General features: G+C 40.4%; 2 protein-coding genes across 2 annotated transcripts in view; one reads left to right on the top strand and one right to left on the bottom strand.

Annotated features, from left to right (window-relative positions):
* On the top strand, window positions 1–20,625 carry lzts2b (leucine zipper, putative tumor suppressor 2b). Its single transcript, XM_081392852.1, has 5 exons — window positions 1–89; window positions 11,357–11,755; window positions 13,325–13,855; window positions 14,952–15,221; window positions 18,113–20,625. The coding sequence occupies exons 2-5, from the start codon at window positions 11,384–11,386 to the stop codon at window positions 18,704–18,706; spliced, it is 1,767 nt and encodes a 588-aa protein (XP_081248978.1). The 5' UTR covers window positions 1–89; window positions 11,357–11,383; the 3' UTR covers window positions 18,707–20,625.
* The window catches only part of pdzd7b (PDZ domain containing 7b), a 35,293-nt gene continuing 19,302 nt past the window's right edge, over window positions 4,841–20,831 (bottom strand). Inside the window, exon 17 of the mRNA XM_081392848.1 lies at window positions 4,841–5,139. The gene's annotated coding sequence lies outside the window, so the exon portion shown is untranslated. The remainder of the gene's footprint in view (window positions 5,140–20,831) is intronic.

Raw genomic sequence — 20,831 nt, forward strand, 5'->3', positions numbered from 1 at the left:
ATCGGGAACTTCAGCCACAGCTGAACAAGCGCAGAAAGTGAACGATATTAAACCTGGACAGTAACAAACCCTGTGTGAGATACAGTATGGTGAGTACAGGCGATTCTTCTGTTCAGTAATCGGATGACTTACAGAGTGATATACTTTATTATCATGTTTGTACAGATGAGATGAGTTATGAACTGTGCGAGCGGCTCGTATTGACATTGAAGCAGGTTTTTCCTCCTCAGGTTGTTTTGAAAGCGTGAATGTTTCTTCGGTTTACGACACAGAAAGGTTATCTGGCGAGGAAATAACTTTAACAATGCCCTTCATGTGTATTAACAGTCACTCACTGTTATTATTCGTATCATTGTTTATCAGCTCTGTGATACATGTCAGTTCTGTCTGTTTACAATAAACAGCACAAACTTCCTTCTTCATTAGTTCAGCATTTAACCAGTCGCTGTTGACATCAGCTGTCAGATGAAGTTTCGATTAACCTTTGATGATCTCTTGGTTAATCGATCAAATACTATTAATAGAACAGGGGATTTTAAACCTATATACACACACAAACACACACACACAGGGAACCCAATTGATTGGATGGTTGTGGTTTGCTATTGGCGGATCTCATGTGAGTGACAGGTTATAGCCCCGCCCTCGTGCCAGTCAGAGAAGAGAGTTATTTTGATTGAAGATTACGAGGCTCATGAATTTAAAACGATGTGCATAAATCATTTATAATATATACTGCAGTATTTAAAAAAAATAAAAATAGGAACGGTCAGTTTTGGTTTCATGGACCTCGAATGGTCAAGGTCTGGCTGGTGTAGGTTGCAGCAACACTCTGTAATCCTGAAAGTATCAGTGAGTTGTAATGCCTGAAATCCAGGAAAATCCCATTAACTTTCTCCATAGGGGAAATGACTTAAAGGGATTGTTTAGTCCCAAAAATGAAAAATATCCCTTTATTGACTCTCAAGCCATCCTTGTGTTTATGACTTCTTTCAGCCAAACACAATCAGAGTTATATTAAACAATATCTTCCCAGTGTTATAATGGCAGTGAATGGAGGCTGAGATTTTGAGTCATCATCATAACAATAATCCATACGCCGGCAGGGGTTAATAAGGCCGTCTGAAGCCAAGAACAATATCCATATTTATAACTTTATAAACTATAATCACTGGCTTTCAGTTACGGCCGTACAGGAGTCAGTTCATTGAAAGAGTGACCTCTGACCTGACGATGACCTCTGACCTGACGCATGATGAGTGACCTCTGACCTGACACATGACCTCTAACCCGACGCATGATGAGTGACCTCTGACCCGACGATGACCTCTGACCTGACGCATGACGAGTGACCTCTGATGCGACGCATGACGAGTGACCTCTGACCCGACGATGACCTCTGACCTGACGCATGACGAGTGACCTCTGATGCGACGCATGACGAGTGACCTCTGACCCGACGCATGACGAGTGACCTCTGACGTGACGCATGATGAGCGACCTCTGACCCAACACATGACGCTTGACCTCTGACCCGACGCATGACGCTTGACCTCTAACCTGACGCATGACGCTTGACCTCTAACCCGACGCATGACGAGCGACCTCTAACCCGACGCATGACGAGTGACCTCTGACCCGACGCATGACCTCTGACCCGACACATGACGAGTGACCTCTGACCCGACGCATGACCTCTGACTCGACGCATGACGAGTGACCTCTGACCCGACGCATGACGAGTGACCTCTGACCCGACGCATGACGAGTGACCTCTAACCCGACGCATGACGAGTGACCTCTGACATGACGCATGACGAGTGACCTCTGACCCGACGCATGACGAGTGACCTCTGACCCGACGCATGACGAGTGACCTCTGACTCGACGCATGACGAGTGACCTCTGACCCGACGCATGACGAGTGACCTCTGACCCGACGCATGACGAGTGACCTCTAACCCGACGCATGACGAGTGACCTCTGACATGACGCATGACGAGTGACCTCTGACCCAACACATGATGCTTGACCTCTGACCCGACGCATGACGCTTGACCTCTGGCCCGACGCATGACGCTTGACCTCTGACCTGACGCATGACGAGTGACCTCTGACCCGACGCATGACCTCTGACCCGACCAATCTTGCATTATTTCTGCTTATTTTTAAATTCAGTAATTAACTCTTCTTCTACTGGATGTTGTGCAGCGCACACTGCTACTACTGACACACACTCATTAGTAAATGCACCAGCAGGTTTGCACAACTCTGGTGTATTAAATTGTGCTTTATAAATATATTGCCATTCCACGATAAACAATGTTGTCACGTGACTTCAGTGCATGTAGGCGGCATCCAATCATCAGCGGCGATGTTGCACAAACACACGAGGCTCGAGACAAACACTGACTGCATGAACCTGGATCCCCCAGTGACCCCATCATCTGCGTTTCACTGGGGCCAGTCGTTCTTTAATCAAGTGTTAGATTAGTCAGTCCTCTGATTGCAGACGCTCCACATCCTCTGACTCCAGTCGTGAGCAGACATCAGCGGAGGACCGTCTCTCTGCTCATTACTGGCTGTTTACTGCATTCATCTGAGATATCAGCTCTGCCTTAATCGCTCTCTCTCCTAATCCGGGCGATCTGGGTGTGACCGTCTGTCCCTCGTTAAGACCCTGACTGACGATGAATACGCTTGACTTTGTTATTTGTTCATACAAAGGATCAGTCAGTGAATACTGTTGTCGATCCCACACACTGAGCCATCAGTAATACAAACATTAATGTCATCATGTTCATTTATCCTGGCTCTACCTGTCGCTCTTGTGTTTGTGTGTAAACTCTTAAAGTCTTCGCTTGACAGATCTACATCCCTGAGGAAACCTGAGAACACTTCCTTATCGCTCGGGAAATTCTAGTTCAGTTCTTGTTTAGGCTTCGGGATTTTAGTTGAAGTGCACTATTGTGCTATTTTAACGGTTCCTAATGTTGTTTAGAGTCTCTTGAATAGTTTTACATGCATATAAAGTCAAAAACACTGTAATGTCCTCATAATCTGCACTGCAGCGTCAGCTCTTTCCTCTCAGTGTCTGAAACACTTCCATCGAGGATTAAGCCCCGCCTCTCTGAGAGCTGCTCTGCTCTGATTGGTCAGAAAGCAAACGCTCATTATCATATCTGAATCTCAGCTCTTGATCACAGTGATACGAACAGTGACGATGGCGTGGGTTTTACCGTCTCAATCTCAGAAAACAGCGTCTTCTCCACACGAACAACACAAACCAAACTCTCCAGTCTCAGATACACTACAGTGTTTGAGGGCGGAGCTAAGAGACGCTGCTCAGCCAATCAGGACCACAGGCTTTATTTTCATTATTGATCTTCTTGTTCCAGTGTTTCAGGTTTGTAGGCGTTTACAGTTGCTGACAGTGAAACTCTATGAGTTATTATAAGACATTCTGTGGCTGAAGCTCATGATGGTCAAACCCACATCCGCTGTTCCTCCAGGCTGTAAACACACACACACACACACACACACACACACAGTTTGATGACCTCATTTCCTGTGCAGCCACTTGTTGATGTTCTTGTTATTGGTCCTCTGGGAGCATCTCAAGGTTTCTCAGGAAAGAATCTGAGTGTGTGTGAAAAATGAGAGAAAATGACCATTAAAACGAGTGTTCCAGCTCCAGTGGCGTTTCATTTCACCCCCACATCTCAATCAATCTAATTACAGTAAAACACACACAGACGATGTTAATGGTCCTAAAATAGGCTTCACTTTCAGTCATGCTCTTGAAAGGCTTTGTGAGATTCTCCTTTCATCGAGTTTGTTCTGTAATCTATTAATATAATTAGATTATATTTGATATGAACATAAATCAGGCGTGGCTCCCCGTAACCCATAGTTCTCTGTAAACGCTATTAATACACTCGCTATTTATAGAGCCGGCGTTAGAGCGGAGGAAGCCTTTCGTGCGAGTTAAAGGTCTCAGTTATGATTGAGATGCTTGAGATTAGTTAATTTTGAAAAGCATCAGCAGAAGTCTGTTTATATAAAGTCCTGGCCGTGATGTATACACTCATAAAGAGATAAACGAGCCTAACATGATGATGTTCTCACCTTCATTTCTTTTCAAATCTGTATGTTATTATATAAGTCGAATATTAAAGGAGATTCAGCGAATATGATCTTTTCATACAGTGAAAGCAGACAAAGATCAGAGACTCGGAATGATGAAAAAGCACAATCAAAGCATCTTCTGAAGTCATGCAATGCTTTTTTGTGACTTAACAGACTCAAAGAAAATTATATTAATATTTTTGTGCACAGGCTTATGCATTATTGTTATGATACTTTTTTTTAATGGTGCTTTTAGGATTTTATTGTCCTTTTTGGAGCTCGGCAGACAATTTGAGCTGTTGTTGAATGAACAACAAAGAGATGCACGACTTTTTTCAGTTTAAACTAAACATGATGTGGAGTAAATTAGACTTTTTTTATGGGGTGAATTAAAGTCGGCTTGATGTGGTGTTCTTTTCTCTATTGTGCCGTATATCCGAAGTGAAACGCTTCTGGAACAAGGACAAATGTGGGCGGGGCTTGATTGTGTCCGTGGGGAATTGATTGGATGGTTGTGGTTTGCTATTGGCTGAGCTCATGTGAGTGACAGGTTATAGCCCCGCCCACATCATCAGAGAAGGGATGCTGCAAGAGGAACTTATTCTGATTCACGATTATTAACACAATAATGATGATGTGCACCTGTAAATCATTTAGAATAAACACTGCAATATTCCATAAAAACAAAAAACAAACTAGAATTGTCATTTTTGATTTCATGGGGATTTAACGGGCAGAAGGAAAAGTCTCAGTTCATGTCAGGACTCTCAGATGATTCTCTTCTGGTCTTTCGTGGGTTAAACCTCAGTGATTTCTGTGTTTTTTTGGTCATCTAAAGTAGGTCTGTTGTTGCCAGTGTTCCCAGTGAAAGCTTGGCACGGCCGGCTCCGGGAGCTGTCCGGATCTCTGTGTCCCGGCACAGAAACACAAGCTCAAACTGGGCCGTGAGGAAGACCGCAGGGCTGCACACGCTTTAGACTCACCGGTTCAGGATTCGGTCAACATTCACGCCTATAAAACAAAAATTACATTAAAACTTTCCTTAGAAATACATTACGTTAATGCATTTGGCAGATGCTTTTAATTGCATTTAATTATACATAGTTTTTAGTTAATTCACTTCATTTCACATTTATTTGTACAGCGCTTTTCACAATACACATCATTTCAAAGCAGATTTACTGAAAATGCATTACATTACAATTAAGAGTCAGTTATGTATTTCAGAAACAATCACATTTAGCTAAAAATGTATTTAAACAATGTAATAATTTAAGGCAGAAACAATGAGATCATTGAAGTATAGAATACATGCTTGTTAACAAATGATTAGTTCTATATATCCTATATATCTAAATATCCTCTATATATACATGAAAAGTTCATGAAATCACACACATGCATTCTTTTCACTAGTGATGCACCAATATTTCAGAAACTGAAAATATACGTCCGAAATTAAATTTCGATACGCGAACCGATCATCTCTTCCTCTTTACTACTAGTTACCGCACCAAATAAACACGAAAGAACTTTAAAAGATACAGAACAACTTCCTGAAAACAATCAGTGTTTCAATCACGGAAATATGTCAATAAAGCAGCTTTTAATGTGAATATTTCACGTAATGTCTCGTTTAACCTCAGGAAAGCATTTCAGTGACCATAAACTCAACTGAGGAGCGTTTATATGCACTATATTCATTATATTTGTTCTTGCCGTCTTCAACACAGGAAAGACGTGTGTGGGTAAACGTTGACTAAAGGTGTGTGTGTGTTTCGGGGCTGATCATGCATATATTTTCTTGTCTCGTGTCGCTCTGTTCTCTGGTCGCCTGTGGAACCAGTTTAACCGTGTCCAGTGTGACCCATTTACAGGACCTGAGAGAGACACACAGCACGCTGTAGCCTACTTACACAAGGCTATATATACACCAGCACTTCACACTCATTCAAAACTTTCCTCTGGAAGTGCGATGATGAATTTAATGTGTGTTTGTATTTACGGCTTCGTTTGTCACTGTCGTTCTCGGTTTACAACTAGTGTTGCTCATACCGGTTTTAGTCATTAAATCAACTAATTGGTCTTAATTGGCTGGTTTTGGGATCACCTGATGTGTGTTTACATACAATGTATTCTTATGTTCATGTTGTAGACGTCTAGACTGCGTGTGAATCATAAAGATAGTTCTCCTGAGGTTTGATCGCACAGATCTGTGGCCTAGAATACTTTACAAAGATGCAAAATTAGCTCGTCTATAAACTCCTGGAGTAAATCCACATCTGAAGGTGTTCAGAAACACATGTTTGTAGTTTTAATGCTAATGAAACCTTGTTGCACTTGTATGTATGTAATTGCATCATTAGTCCGCTACAGTACAGATCGTTTCAAAGCAGCTTCGCAGTAATAAATAGGAAAATAACAGATAATGTTGCAAACTTAATACAGCGAAACAAGAAAGCAGCTTAACAGAGACATTAGTTAATTATCAGATGAGTTCGGTGTTGATTGGGTTCAGTTCAGTAACTGTTGCATAGAGTCATTATTCAGCTCAATTCAGTTTATTATGTTCTCATCTGAGGGTACGTTTACACGACAACGATGTGCTTAAAACGGAGACGTTTTTCTTTGAGTTTTCCGTGTATGGCGACACCATTATCAAAACGATCCGCGAAAAGGAATAAAAGCGCTGTATTCTGCTGTCAGGCCTTTAGATGGAGATTAAACACTACAGACTGAACACGTAATACGCATTAGCATGGCGTTCGTGATGTTCGTGCAGCCAAAACACGTTTTTTGTGTAAATTAACAGCCAAATCAACAATATTACTGAACATTAAGGGTCTTTTAAAACAATTTTCACACTTTAACTTTATCTTTAAAAGATTTTTTTACTAACAATTTCTACCCGATAAAATGTTTTAGATCATGACGTATCTATTCATTAATAAAAATGCCTATGGTATTTTAGGATTTGATTCATTTCCAGGTCTAGAAACCACGAGAATCCTGCTTCTTCAAAGAGACAAAAAATGTATTAAAGTAAGAAATATCTTAACATCTTGATTTTCTTGAAAGCTTATTTTAAACCTTGGTTTGTCTTGTTTTATGTAATTTAGTGGACCCGACCCCCTGGATGAGAACTTCTGCGGTGTGTGTGTGTGTGTGGCCTAAAAGAGTCACGTTGTTGCGTTTAATCATTCTGTACGGACTAGCATTGTCAGTGTTGCTTAATCGTGGAATATTCCCACAACCAGTGTTGTGTGTAACTCATTACAAGTAACTTGAGTTATGTAATCAGATTACTTTTTTTCTAGTAACTACAGCAAAATATCCGAGTTAGTTTCTTTTCACATTTATTGACTGACAGCTCTCCTGTCCTCATGTTGAGAGACGCAGAGACGATGTGTGTGTGTGTGTGTGTGTGTGTGTGTGTGTGTGTGTGTGTGTGTGAACATGATGGTTACTGTCGTTCTGTGAGCATGCATTTACTAATCTCTCTTGCACAAAAGATTCAGTATTCCTCAAAATGAATAAAATCAGTGAAATGCAAAATAAGAATACGCAAACCTCCAATAATTAAATATGTTAAATAATAAATAAAAAAAGTATGCATTTAATCTCACTTTATTGACAAATGTACTTGCTGCTGATCTTCGATAATTCAGTTAAATCATAGGCAAAAATGATTTTAGATTTTTTGTTTTTATTGTTGAAGTGTTAAACTTTCTACACGTGAATTTGCATTTCCTTCAGTTTTATAATTTCAATTTTGGTCTGAAAGGGTTTTACATTTGCCCAAAAATATAACTTTTTTGCTATAAAAAAAAAGTAAGCCCAACCCAGGGAAGAAAAAGTAACGCAAAAGTAACGCAACACATTACTTTTCCTAATAAGTAACTAAGTAACACAATTAGTTACTTTTTAAGGGAGTACCGCAATATTGTAATGCATTACTTAAGTAATTTACTTACTTTCCACAACATTACACACACACACACACACACACACACACACACACACACACACACACACACACACCATGAGTACATAATGTAACAAAGAAACGAATCAAGACACTGAAGGACAGAGAGATGGAGAGAGAGAGATGGAGAGAGAGATGGAGAGAGAGAGACGGAGAGAGAGATGGAGAGAGAGAGATGGAGAGAGAGATGGAGAGAGAGAGAGACGGAGAGAGAGAGTGCGAGAGCTTGAAGGGGTTTGAGAACGAGACGAGCTACATTACACACGTGCAGCGGAGAAATGAGTTTCCCTTGGACACACACACACACTGAGACAGAGAGAGACTGAAGCACTAGAGAGAAAGTGAAGCGCACTGACGGACACACATCAGTATCAGTGTCACAGAACCGGACGACATGCAGGATTTAACATCAGGTATGTGATTAAAGAAGAACCGTGTGTGTGTGTGTGTGTGTGTGTGTGTGTGTGCTGAAACGGTGTCTGTTTGACAGGCAATAGTTCAATCTTAGTTCAATCATTCTCTCGCCTAAGGACCTCATTGTTTAGAGACTAAATAAAGCATCAACTTCTCTGTCTTGAGATGTTTCTCCTGATATTCCTCAGGAGAAATAAATCAGATTCTGGTGTTTTTACGCTCCACTGCGCTACTTCTCCGGTGTTTTTACGCTCCACTGCGCTACTTCTCCGGTGTTTTTACGCTCCACTGCGCTACTTCTCCGGTGTTTTTACGCTCCACTGCGCTACTTCTCCGGTGTTTTTACGCTCCACTGCGCTACTTCTCCGGTGTTTTTACGCTCCACTGCGCTACTTCTCCGGTGTTTTTCAGTGTAAACGCGCTTGCTGAACGTGTTTGACCATCGCAGCTTCTCATGTGTGACGCAGTGTTATAAAAATGTGGCGCTCAAGTTAAAATACATTCAACTTTCGTCTCAAAACCTTGTTTTTTCTCTTAACTGACCTGCAAAAACAGTTGTGTGTGAACCGGAGAGTTTAGAGATATACAGTGAATGTGGAGCAGCTCAAATCAGTGATGAAAGGTTCATATCGAGGTTCATCTCTTGAATCTGAGCAGTTGTGGAGATCTCTTCTGAAACGAGAGATTAGAGTGTTTTTCTCTGGAGAAACAGGTCAACAACATGTGGGAACGTTCACAACTCTGCATTGTGATGAACTTCCATGTGAAAAAAGGAAATGCAAGTACATGTGACTTTCAAGCAAAAACCTCATTGTTCTCCATTTAATCTCATTGTTGTCTTGGAGAAAATGTCAGATTTGTCAGGAAAGTAGGAGGCTTTAGAAAGGGTTTTTCACTGAAGTCACGCTGTTTAGTGTCAGGACTCTGAATACAACACCATGTTTACTTGTAACCCGTGTGTGTCGAACGCTGAAGAAGATCAGTGTATTTCTGTGAGACGGAGACGTGTATTTAAGGAAGAGATGTGTATCTGTGATCATGACGGCTCGAACACTGACCCAGTTCATGTTCCTCGTGAAACATGAACCACTTGAGCTGAGGGATTTTTGGTTCACTATATTTACATTTATTCAAAGTCACTTACAAATGAGGAACAGATGCAATTATTCATAGTGCACAATGTTAGTGTGTATGTGTTTATGGTTGTGGATAGTGTGTTTGTTTCTGATAATCATATGGAGGTTTAGATCTGATTCCACCACAGAGGAACAGAGACGGTGAAGGGTCTGGAAAATGACTTCGAGCCTCGCTTTGAAAGAACAAACCGCTGTAAGAATTAATTGTTTTTAATGCTTGAAGTTCACGTGGAACATGTTGTTGAGGCACATTTTTAAATGTAGGAGGAGACGCAGTAATTCTAGACTTAGATTTCCTCATTTAATGAGTCATGTTCTATTTTTATAGAATGATTCACAATAATTTACATTATAATAAAAAAAAAAGTGTCTTCATGATCTTTTCTTAAAGTCTCCCTGTAGTCAATTATTGTATCGCTTAAAACTCATCTTTGATCACCAAAATTATATATTTAAACATTTTTTTCTTACATTCAAATATCTTGAGTGTAACTCGACACCCTTGCCTCATTTATTATGCGCAGTTCTATGAATATGCAAATGAGCCCCGCCTCCACTCACTCACTCAGCTCAGAGATCCACTGGTTGACGATCACACGTTGATCTGATTGGTTACAAGGTAGTTGTATGAATAAGTTGTACGACTTATGAATTTACACATGGTTTGTCTTAAAGCGTATTAAAAACACCATATAGACACATAAACAACATTAAAAGCTGGATTTTCACCTTTAAAATAACAACGTGCTCCAGCTCTAGTCGGCGTAGGCTGTTGGTTAAAGGTTAAATGTGTAATTTCTGCTCCATCAAAGGAATCATGATCAGTTTGACGCCCGACCTGGTCAGACTCGATGACCTGAGTTTGGGATGGATAACCAGTCTAGCTTTAAAACTTGTTTAACCAGTTTGAACAGTCATTCTCTGAAACACAGAAGTAAAACACACCGTTTCTCCTTGACATTTTATTTTAAGCAAACGCAAATGTTATTAACGGTTAGGAGAGATTTAATCAGCTTTAGTGCTCGTATTGTTTTAAACTGTTGAGGCAATCAAACTAGGATTCATTACTCTAATCTAGATTAATCCCATATGATGAGCGCAAGTGAGTCAGTGCTAATGATTAGCATGAACCCTCGCAGGACTGTACTGGTTTTAATGATGGTCTAGCAACACAAGCTCCAATAACGTGTCTCTCATCTACAGTCAAACCAAAGTTTACTCAGACACCTTCAACATTTCTCACATTATCAGTTTATTCGCTATAGTTTAGAAAACGGTAATAAAATATGAGCAGAACTCATAGTTATGAACTTGGCTGGTTTTGTCCGTCCTTCTGTTAGACTGTCTCACACATGAATTATGTTGAATATCTGTCAGCTGTTAAATTTAACTACACAATTAGATAATACCAGTTTAGCTCAACCAATCACCAAACAATGCTTCATTGTGTTCAGTCTGTGTGTAAAAAGAGCATTAGAAATTAAAGAAAACACACTTCAGCAAAACATGATCAGCTCAAAGTGTCCCAATCAGTTTTGGTTTGATATATTTTACTGGGGTTTTTTGGGGTGTAATATGTCACAGTTTACTTTATTTTGCTCTCCTCACTTGCACAAATGAACTCTAGTGTCCTGATCACACTAGTGAGAATGATATCTGCTGTCTGAGTGATGTGTGGTTTGACTGTGCGCAGGTTTTCTGAGCTCCCGGGTCGTCAGCCATGGCGCTGATCCAGTCTCTTCCCGTGTCCATTGACCACTCTGGACCAGGCCAGATGGGAGCGATGGGAGCCGTCAGCAGCATGAAGCCCAATCACATCACTTATCCCGACCGAGACAACATAGAGGTCAGCACCAACTTCCGCAAGGGAACGCCGGGATCGGGACGCCTGTTATCCGACGCTTCACAGGTTGGAAGTCGAACCCCATCCAGCAAGAGGAGAGGAATCGTCGGCAGAGCGAAAGGCTTTGGCACGCGATCATATTCCCATGAGGACTTGATACGGGACTGGAATGATAATCATTTGGATGTGGGAATGGCTGGTGTGGATGGGCCTCCGAAACTGGTTCCTGTGTCTGGACAGTTAGAAAGGGTGAGTAATCAGGCCTAATTGAAAGAATTTTTGTAATAATTTTCTTACTGCATGTTTCTGGTCTTATTTTGAACGATTCATTATGTTTTTGTTTTTTTGCAAACACATTTTTTTTATACTTGTAATTTTTATTAAAATATCAGAAATTTCACATGAAAAAAAAGAAAAGGGTGAGTACAGGATTAGGGATTAATAAAAAGATCCTGTTCCCCTCTATACTCTCTTATCGCTACCATAATAAAGCACAAAAATAAATAAATAAAAATAAAAAGCGTTTATTAAAAAAATTAAATTGCATTATATCAACCAATATTAGACATTTTATTACATTTATCAATATTTTATTTTATTTAATTCAATAGAATTTTTTTATATTTATTAAGTGAGCGCTTGATGAGTGCAAAGGTAGTCAGTTAAACAAATAAATAAATGAAAAAAAAAAAAGTTTATTTAAAAAAAATAAATCTGCATCATATCAGCCAACAAACTTATATTACAATAAATGTATCAATATTTAATTTATATATATATATATATATGTATTTATTAAGTGTGTAGTGTTTAAGTTTTTTTTATAAAAATATTTTTTTTAATTTTTTTATTTGCATCAAATCAGCCAATATTAGAAATTTGATTACATTTAATTCATCAATATTTTATTTATTTTATCCAATTGAATTTTTTAAATATTCATTAAGTGAGCGCTTGATGACTGTAAAGGGAAAGTTGGAGTTAAAAAAAATACAAAAAAATAAAGTGTTTATTTAAAGGTGCAGTGTGTAATTTTAAGTGGCATCTAGTGGTGAGGTTGTGAATTGCACCCAACAGAAGTGACGGTGGCCGACAGGAAGTGATGTCGTCGTCTTAGACAGCAGAGAGTAGCCAGTTAAACAATGAGGTTTCTTTACAAAGATAAATGAAGAAATTAGGTTTACTTGATTATTCAGTAAATGATATGTTATTGCGAATATTATTGTCACCTGTTCATCATTGTGTCAGTGTTTTATTCGCTGACTTTAGCGAGCTTCTTTACGCGAAGAACAACATAGTGACGAAACACGTTTGTCCGTTCAGGGCCACCGTAGAAACATGTCGATGTAAGCGGACCCGCGGTGTGTGTAGAGAGAAACGCCTCATTCTAAGCTAATAAACACATAACGGTTCATTATGTAAGGTCTTTATACACCACTGAAACCATCGTTATGTGTCTGATATTGCATTTCTGTCAACAGATCCTCCTAAATATTACACACTGCATCTTTAACTTAATTTTTGTTTTTCACTTTTAAATCTGTCCCATATTAGCCAGCATTATATAATTATTACTTATCAACATTTGAATTTATTTGATTTGATTTATTTATATTTCTGAGCACAAGGTGGTGGCAATGGTAGTGTTTGTTTTTAAACATCTTCTAGAAAGATCTTTTTCTGATACTAGTATTACTAGCAGATACTAGTATTCCGGAGAATCATCCAGTAGACGTCACTAAAACCTCCTGTATTTTTATCAGTGTTTACATGCTAATGCTCCCGTTACTCATCATTTCTGACTCTGTTTTCTCCCAGAATGCTCAGCAGGCCATAATCAGACCCACTGCCTTCAAACCCGTCATTCCCAGGAGCCGGAACGGCATGCAGTTCCTGTCTCCGCGACCCGGCGCCGGTCTCTCGGGAAGCCAAGGAAACCTCAGCAGGTTTTCTCCGGAAGACGAGGTGATTTCGCCCGACAGAACGTCAGAACGGCGCAGTTCGTACAGCGGCGTTCGCAACGGTTTGTTCAGCCAGTCTTTCACCATGACGGAAACGGCTCGCGACTCTTTAGCGAATCTCCCGGCGTATAACCAGAGCGAGGCGAGCAAACCTCAGGGACACTCGAACTCCGACAGCGGGCGCTCCTCGTCCAGCAAGAGCTCGGGGTCTCTGGGGGGCCGAGGACAGATGATGCTGTCGGATATGTGTTCGGGAAGACCTTCGCCTCCACCCATCGAGGTCTACGAGAACATCATGAGGGATCTGGAGGAGAAGCTGAGAGAGAGAGATCAGGAGCTACAGCAACTCCGGGAAAACCTGGATGAGAACGAATCCGCCATCTGTCAGGTGACTGTTTTCATCTCTTTTAGGACCATTTACAGCTTTTAATGTTGTTTATATGTGACCCATTTTAATTGAGATGTATATATAATCTGAAGCTGAATGAATAAGCTGTCCACTGATGTGTGGTCCGTTTGTTAGGACAGGACAATATTTGGTCGAGATGCAACTATTGTAAATCTGGAATCTGAGGGTGCAACAAAATCTAAATATTGAGAAAATCTCCTTTAAAGTTCTACATTTATGTTGGCGATTGTGCTGCATTCACTCACAGAAATACATGTTTTATATATTTACGGTAGGAAATTTACAAAATATCTTCATGGAACATGATCTTTACTGAATATCCTAATGATTTTCGGCTTAAAAGAAAAATTGATCATTTTGACCCGTAAAATGTATTGTTGGATATTGCCATAGATATACCCGTGCGACTCGAGACTGGTTTTGAGATCCAGGGTCACATATCATGATGACTCACGAGTATTTGCGCTAAATCTGTTTACACAAACTTCTCCAGCAAAATGAGTAAACATAATAAGTAAAACGCCAAATTGGCTCGTGATTTGACAGCGTTACCGCCACTGTTGTTCATTTCAAACCCTGATCCAAACTGAAACTGAAGACTAGTTTCTGACAGATGATATGCCTGTCTGTCTGTGTGTGTGTGTGTGTGTGTGTGTGTGTGTGTGTGTGTGTGTGTGTGTGTGTGTGTGTGTGTGTGTGTGTGTGTGTTGGTGCAGGTGTACGAGGAGAGATCATGACCACCCGACATGAATTATATAAATAATTAGCACAGCCATTCAAACCCAGGGGTCTACCATGTGCGTAGCAAAACGATCACCGAAAATCATTTTGGGCGGGAATTAATGTAAACACAGATATCGCAGTCCCCAGATCCCAGTCCTGTCTAAAGTGAGTGTGAACAGGCGGGACAAAAAAATTGGATATGGTCAAAAGATCGGATCTGTGCATTAAGACTTGAGGTGTAAATGCAGCCAAAGTGTTTATGATCCAAACTCAAACTGAAGACTTTCTAACAGATGATATGCTTGTGTGTGTGCTTGTGTGTGTGCGTGTGTGTGTGTGTGTGTTGGTTAAGGTGTACGAGGAGAGGCAGAAGCGCACAGAGCTGGAGATGGAGGAGTTCAGACAGACGTGCGCCGCTAAGATGCAGAAAGCGTCCCAGAAAGCTCAGCGTGAGCATCAGCTCCTGCAGCTCCAGGTGTTTCAGCTCCAGCAGGAGAAGAAGAAGCACAACGAGGAGATGACGCAGATCCTGCAGGAGCGGCAGAGACTCGAGGAGAGACTCAACTCCTACGAGCGGGAGCACACACAGCTCGGACCCAGACTCGAGGAGAGCAAGTGGGAGGTGAGGAGGAGTCCGATCACAGTCGTGGCTAGGGACTCACTGAGATCGTGAGACTATGCTTTGTAAAAAAAGCAAGATTTTGCTTTGCATGAGTTTCTCAGCCGGCTCTAAAACTGCAGTGAACCAAAGACAGTCTCAAACACACGCTTTGAAATCGCTGGTGTTTCTGACGTCACAAACTACCTTGTAACCAATCAGATCAACGTGTGATCGTCAACCAGTGGATCTCTGAGCTGAGTGAGTGAGTGGAGGCGGGGCTCATTTGCATATTCATAGAACCGCGCATACTAAATGAGGCAAGGGTGTCGAGTTACATTAAAGATATTTTAAGGCATTTTTTCAAGGAAAATATGCTTCAATATATAATTTTGGTGATCAAAGATGAGTTTTAAGGGATAAAATGATTGACTACAGGGGGACTTTAAGAAAAGATCATGAAGACATTTTTTTTTATTATAATGTAAATTATTGTGAATCATTCTATAAAAATAGAACATGACTCATTAAATGAGGAAATCTAAGTCTAGAATTACTGCGTCTCCTCCTACATTTAAAAATGTTCCTCAACAACATGTTCCACGTGAACTTCAAGCATTAAAAACAATTAATTCTTACAGCGGTTTGTTCTTTCAAAGCGAGGCTCGAAGTCATTTTCCAGACCCTTCACCGTCTCTGTTCCTCTGTGGTGGAATCAGATCTAAACCTCCATATGATTATCAGAAACAAACACACTATCCACAACCATAAACACACACACACTAACATTGTGCACTATGAATAATTGCATCTGTTCCTCATTTGTAAGTGACTTTGAATAAATGTAAATATAATGAACCAAAAATCCCTCAGCTCAAGTGGTTCATGTTTTACGAGTATTTCTAGAACCGCGTATACTAAATGAGGCGAGGGTGTCGAGCTACATAAAAAAAATGTTACGCCATGAAGACATTTTTTGCAAGGATAAACGTTTAAATTTGTAATTTTGGTGATCAAAGATGAGTTTTAAAGGATACAATTATTGACTGCAGGGGGACTTTAATGAAAATGAATCTTACCGTCTAGATATAAAGGATTAGTTCACTTCAGAATTAAAATTTCCTGATAATTTACTAACCCCCATGTCATCCAATATCATAATGTCTTTCTTTCTTCAGTCGAAATAAAATTACATTCCAGTATTTTCCTCCATATAGTGACTTCAATGGGGTCCAACAGGTCGAAGGTCCAAATGTGAGTTTCAGTGCAGCTTCAAAGTCTCGACACGATCCAGCCGAGGAATAAGAGTCTTATCTAGACAAACCAGCGGACATTTTATAACAAAAATAAACATTTATATACTTTTTAACCACAAATGCTGGTCTTGCACTAGCTGTGATGCGCCACACATTATGTAATCACGTTGAAAGGTCACGCGGAAGAACAGACCGAGTGTTTACAAAGCAAACGTGTAAAGACTAAGGCCCCATTTACACTGCATGGTTCAAGTGACCCAATTCCAATTTTTTCCTCTCATGTGGCACAGATCGGATATGACCGGTGAACGTGTAAGCAGGAAAAAAACGCATGGATTCCGATTTTCTCAGATCGGATTCAGGCCTCATTCATATGTGGTAATAAATCGGATATGAATCGGATACGTGCATTTGCGTCTGCCATGTAAGCAGACAAATCGGATATTCCCCAGTAAATGCGAGTAAGTATCCGTACCCGATGGTCAAATTATGTATTCGTATGTGTTGTTACGCGTGAGGATAAATGGATGATCATTACCTTCAACAGCGGACTCGAGGCGACGGTTGATGCGCGCATCTCTAATGGTAACATAATACACTGATGATGAGCGCTGCTTTTAAATGAACATTTCTTTAAAACGAAATTTATTTGACAGAATTTCATTTTCTTAATGGCATAAACAGGCTTTACTCCCTTGAAACTTAAACTGGAATGGAACATACTCATATTTAAGAGAATGTAGTCAATATTTTCGTTAATAATGATTTATCATATCCACCCGCGACCCACCCGAAATTAATCAGAATGTTATTTTTTTTAGCCTAGGACCCGCCCGATCCGCGGATTATCCACAGAGCCCCCGCGGATATAACTGCGCATCACTATAATAATTTTGTCTGCTTCTGCATCCATTGCATATTGAGCTGTTTTACTTCATTTTCCAGGTCAGAACGTCTACATTTGGTTGTTTTGGCAGTGTATAGTGTAAATGCAAATATCGGATACGGGACACTTTTAAAAGCTGATGTAAGCGGGTCGTCAAAACAATCGGATATAGTCAGCAAATCGGAATTGGGCATCAAGACCTGCAGTGTAAATGCAGCCTAAGTCAAATGCAATTTACAGAAAAAAATACAAAGTAAAACAACAATATCTGAAATCGTTGTTTTACCTTTTAATTTTTTTGTGGGGGAGAGTAAATTATCAGGACATTTTAATTCTGAAGTGAATTAATGCTTTAAAGCCTCTTGAAATTACAGTTAAAGGTGCAGTCTGTAAGAATGATGACTAGTGGTGGAAATCGGTACTGCAGTCTAAATTCAAAATATGGGAGATCGTCGTTTCTTCCGCCTCCTCAGACTCGACACTCACACAGGTCGCCAGTTTGAGACATGCAACAGGAACGAGCGCAATGAACTATGAAAATAGGCAAATTGGCAACGTGAAGAATCAGACCAAACCAATAACAAACATTCCAGCCTGGAAACGCACATTTCAAAGTAAAATAACTGGTGTTTTTCAGAGGAACGAGTGTGTGAACTCAGCATGTTTCCTCAATATATGCAAACTCTATGCTTTAGTAGAGTGATAAAGTTACATACAGCACCTTTTAAGATGTAACATCCATGTTTTAAGTCATTTGTGGCTGTGTCCCTCAGGTGTGCCAGAAGTCCGGTGAGATTTCGTTGCTGAAGCAGCAGCTGAAAGACCTTCAGGCGGATCTGGCCCAGCGAATCGGGGAACTGGTGTCGGTGCGCGCGCAACTGAGAGACGTGTGTGGGGAGCTGAAGACGTGCCAGAGTCAGCTTCAGGAGGCACACACAACCTCACACACACGAACCCTGGAGCTGGAGGTCTGCGAGAACGAGCTGCAGCGCCGCAAGAGCGAGAACGAGCTCCTCCGAGAGAAAATGAGCCGTCTGGAGGAGTCGACGTCTCACGAGAACGAGGACCTGAAAGCCTCCAAGCATCAGATCGAGCGACTCAAGGCCGAGCTCGCGTTCGAGCGCCAGCATTCGTCCGATCGGGCCGCTGCGTTCGAGAGCGAGAGGAAGAGCTGGGAAGAGGAGAAAGATAAAGTGATTCGGTACCAGAAGCAGTTGCAGCAGAACTACGTGCAGATGTACGAAAGAAACCGTGATCTGGAGCGATCGCTTCGTGAACTAAAGCTCGAGCTCGAGTCGAGAGAACAGGACGACGAGAGCAGTGGAAACGAGGTCACGTTCGACGACATCGCCGCGACCGAGATCTGAAACCATCTTTGTGTGAGGAAGGCGTAGCGGGAATCTGTCACGCTAAAGCTACGTATTCGTTACACTGCAAAAAAATGCTTTTCTTACTTAGTATTCTTGTCTTGTTTTCAGTCCAAATATCTAAAAATTCTTAAATCAAGATGCATTTACTAGATGAGTAAAATGCCATAAGATATTATGTCTTGTTTTCTGGGGAAATAAATCAAAATGAAGTGAGTTTTTGCTTAAAACAAGCTAAATTACCTGCCATTGGGGTCAGAAAAAAAAGATTGTTTATTACCCCATTGGCAAAAACTCACTTAATTTTGATTTATTTCCTTTAAAATATATTTTATTGAGATATTTGGACTGAAAACAAGACAAAAATACTAAGTAAGAAAAGCACTGTTGCAGTGTAGGGCTGGGATTATAAATCGATGCATTGTGAATCGAGAAATGATTCTGGATTGATTCTGACATGCGTCGCGACTCTCTCTCGAATCGATTCTCAGCTTATTTTTTAACAGCGAAAGGTCTTCCGATAGTCCTGAAGTTCTTCATAAAGTTCGAAAAGGTTGAAGCGAATAACAAGGGTGTTTGCAGTGGCTGTTCACATTAATCTTGCGTCATAAAAGCATTCTGAGATGCGAGTGCATTCTCAGACTCAGCCGAACACAGGAGCGCTCTTCTTCATTAGCATTTGAGCGTGCGGTTAAACACCTAGCATAGAGCGCCATCTCTATTAAAAACTAGCATAGAGCGCCATCTCTGTTAAAAACTAGCCTAGAGCACCATCTCTGTTAAAAACTAGCCTAGAGCGCCATCTCTGTTAAAAACTAGCCTAGAGCGCCATCTGCTGTTAAAAACTAGCCTAGAGCGCCATCTGCTGTTAAAAACTAGCCTAGAGCGCCATCTCTGTTAAAAACTAGCCTAGAGCGCCATCTGCTGTTAAAAACTAGCCTAGAGCGCCATCTGCTGTTAAAAACTAGCCTAGAGCGCCATCTCTGTTAAAAACTAGCCTAGAGCGCCATCTCTGTTAAAAACTAGCCTAGAGCGCCATCTGCTGTTAAAAACTAGCCTAGAGCGCCATCTCTGTTAAAAACTAGCCTAGAGCGCCATCTGCTGTTTAAAACTAGCCTAGAGCGCCATCTGCTGTTTAAAACTAGCCTAGAGCGCCATCTGTTAAAAACTAGCCTAGAGCGCCATCTACTGTTAAAAACTAGCCTAGAGCGCCATCTCTGTTAAAAACTAGCCTAGAGCGCCATCTGCTGTTTAAAACTAGCCTAGAGTGCCATCTGTTAAAAACTAGCCTAGAGCGCCATCTGCTGTTAAAAACTAGCCTAGAGCGCCATCTGCTGTTAAAAACTAGCCTAGAGCGCCATCTGCTGTTAAAAACTAGCCTAGAGCGCCATCTACTGTTAAAAACTAAGGTCAGAATCGATTCGAGAGAGAATGGCGGTGCATATTAAAATATAAATATTGGAAATAAAATAGAAAATATTGGAATGGAACCACGAATCGCGATTGATCGCTTTATTGCCCCAGCCCTAGTTATCGTCTACCGCCGCACTCATCTCAGAAATGTGCTCTGCATAAAATGCAAAAAAAAACGTTCTTAAGTTTGTTACATTATTTATGCGGCCTAATAATTGGTGCAAATACATTTAATGGACTCTGTGTCAATTATTTTTGGGCACATGTGGAACACAGTGTGTTTGTAAACTCACAGAAGTGCACTTTTGTGTCATTAGCCGTTTCCATCCAAAGTTGTGTGTAAGTACTGTAGGGCCGTGAAAACATTAATATACTGATTTACATAATATATGTGTGTGTACTGGGTATAATTATTTGGTATATATAAATACATGCACATGCGTGAATATATTTAAGAAATATTTCTATGTATACAATGTATATATATTTATATTATAAATATAAATATTTGATATATATATAAAAAAAAAAAAATCGTAACTATATACTTGATGTGTGTGTATTTATATATACCAAAAAATTATACCCAGTACACACAGATATATTATGTAAACACAAACTTTTATTTTGGATGCGATTAATCGCGATTAATCATTTCACAGCCCTAAAGTATTGCATAAAACATTTGCAAATAAATGGTGGCGAAGATGGT

The sequence above is a fragment of the Scardinius erythrophthalmus genome, assembly GCF_964197995.2.
Source record: "Scardinius erythrophthalmus genome assembly, chromosome: 18".
In the NCBI taxonomy this organism is placed as follows: Eukaryota; Metazoa; Chordata; class Actinopteri; order Cypriniformes; family Leuciscidae; genus Scardinius; species Scardinius erythrophthalmus.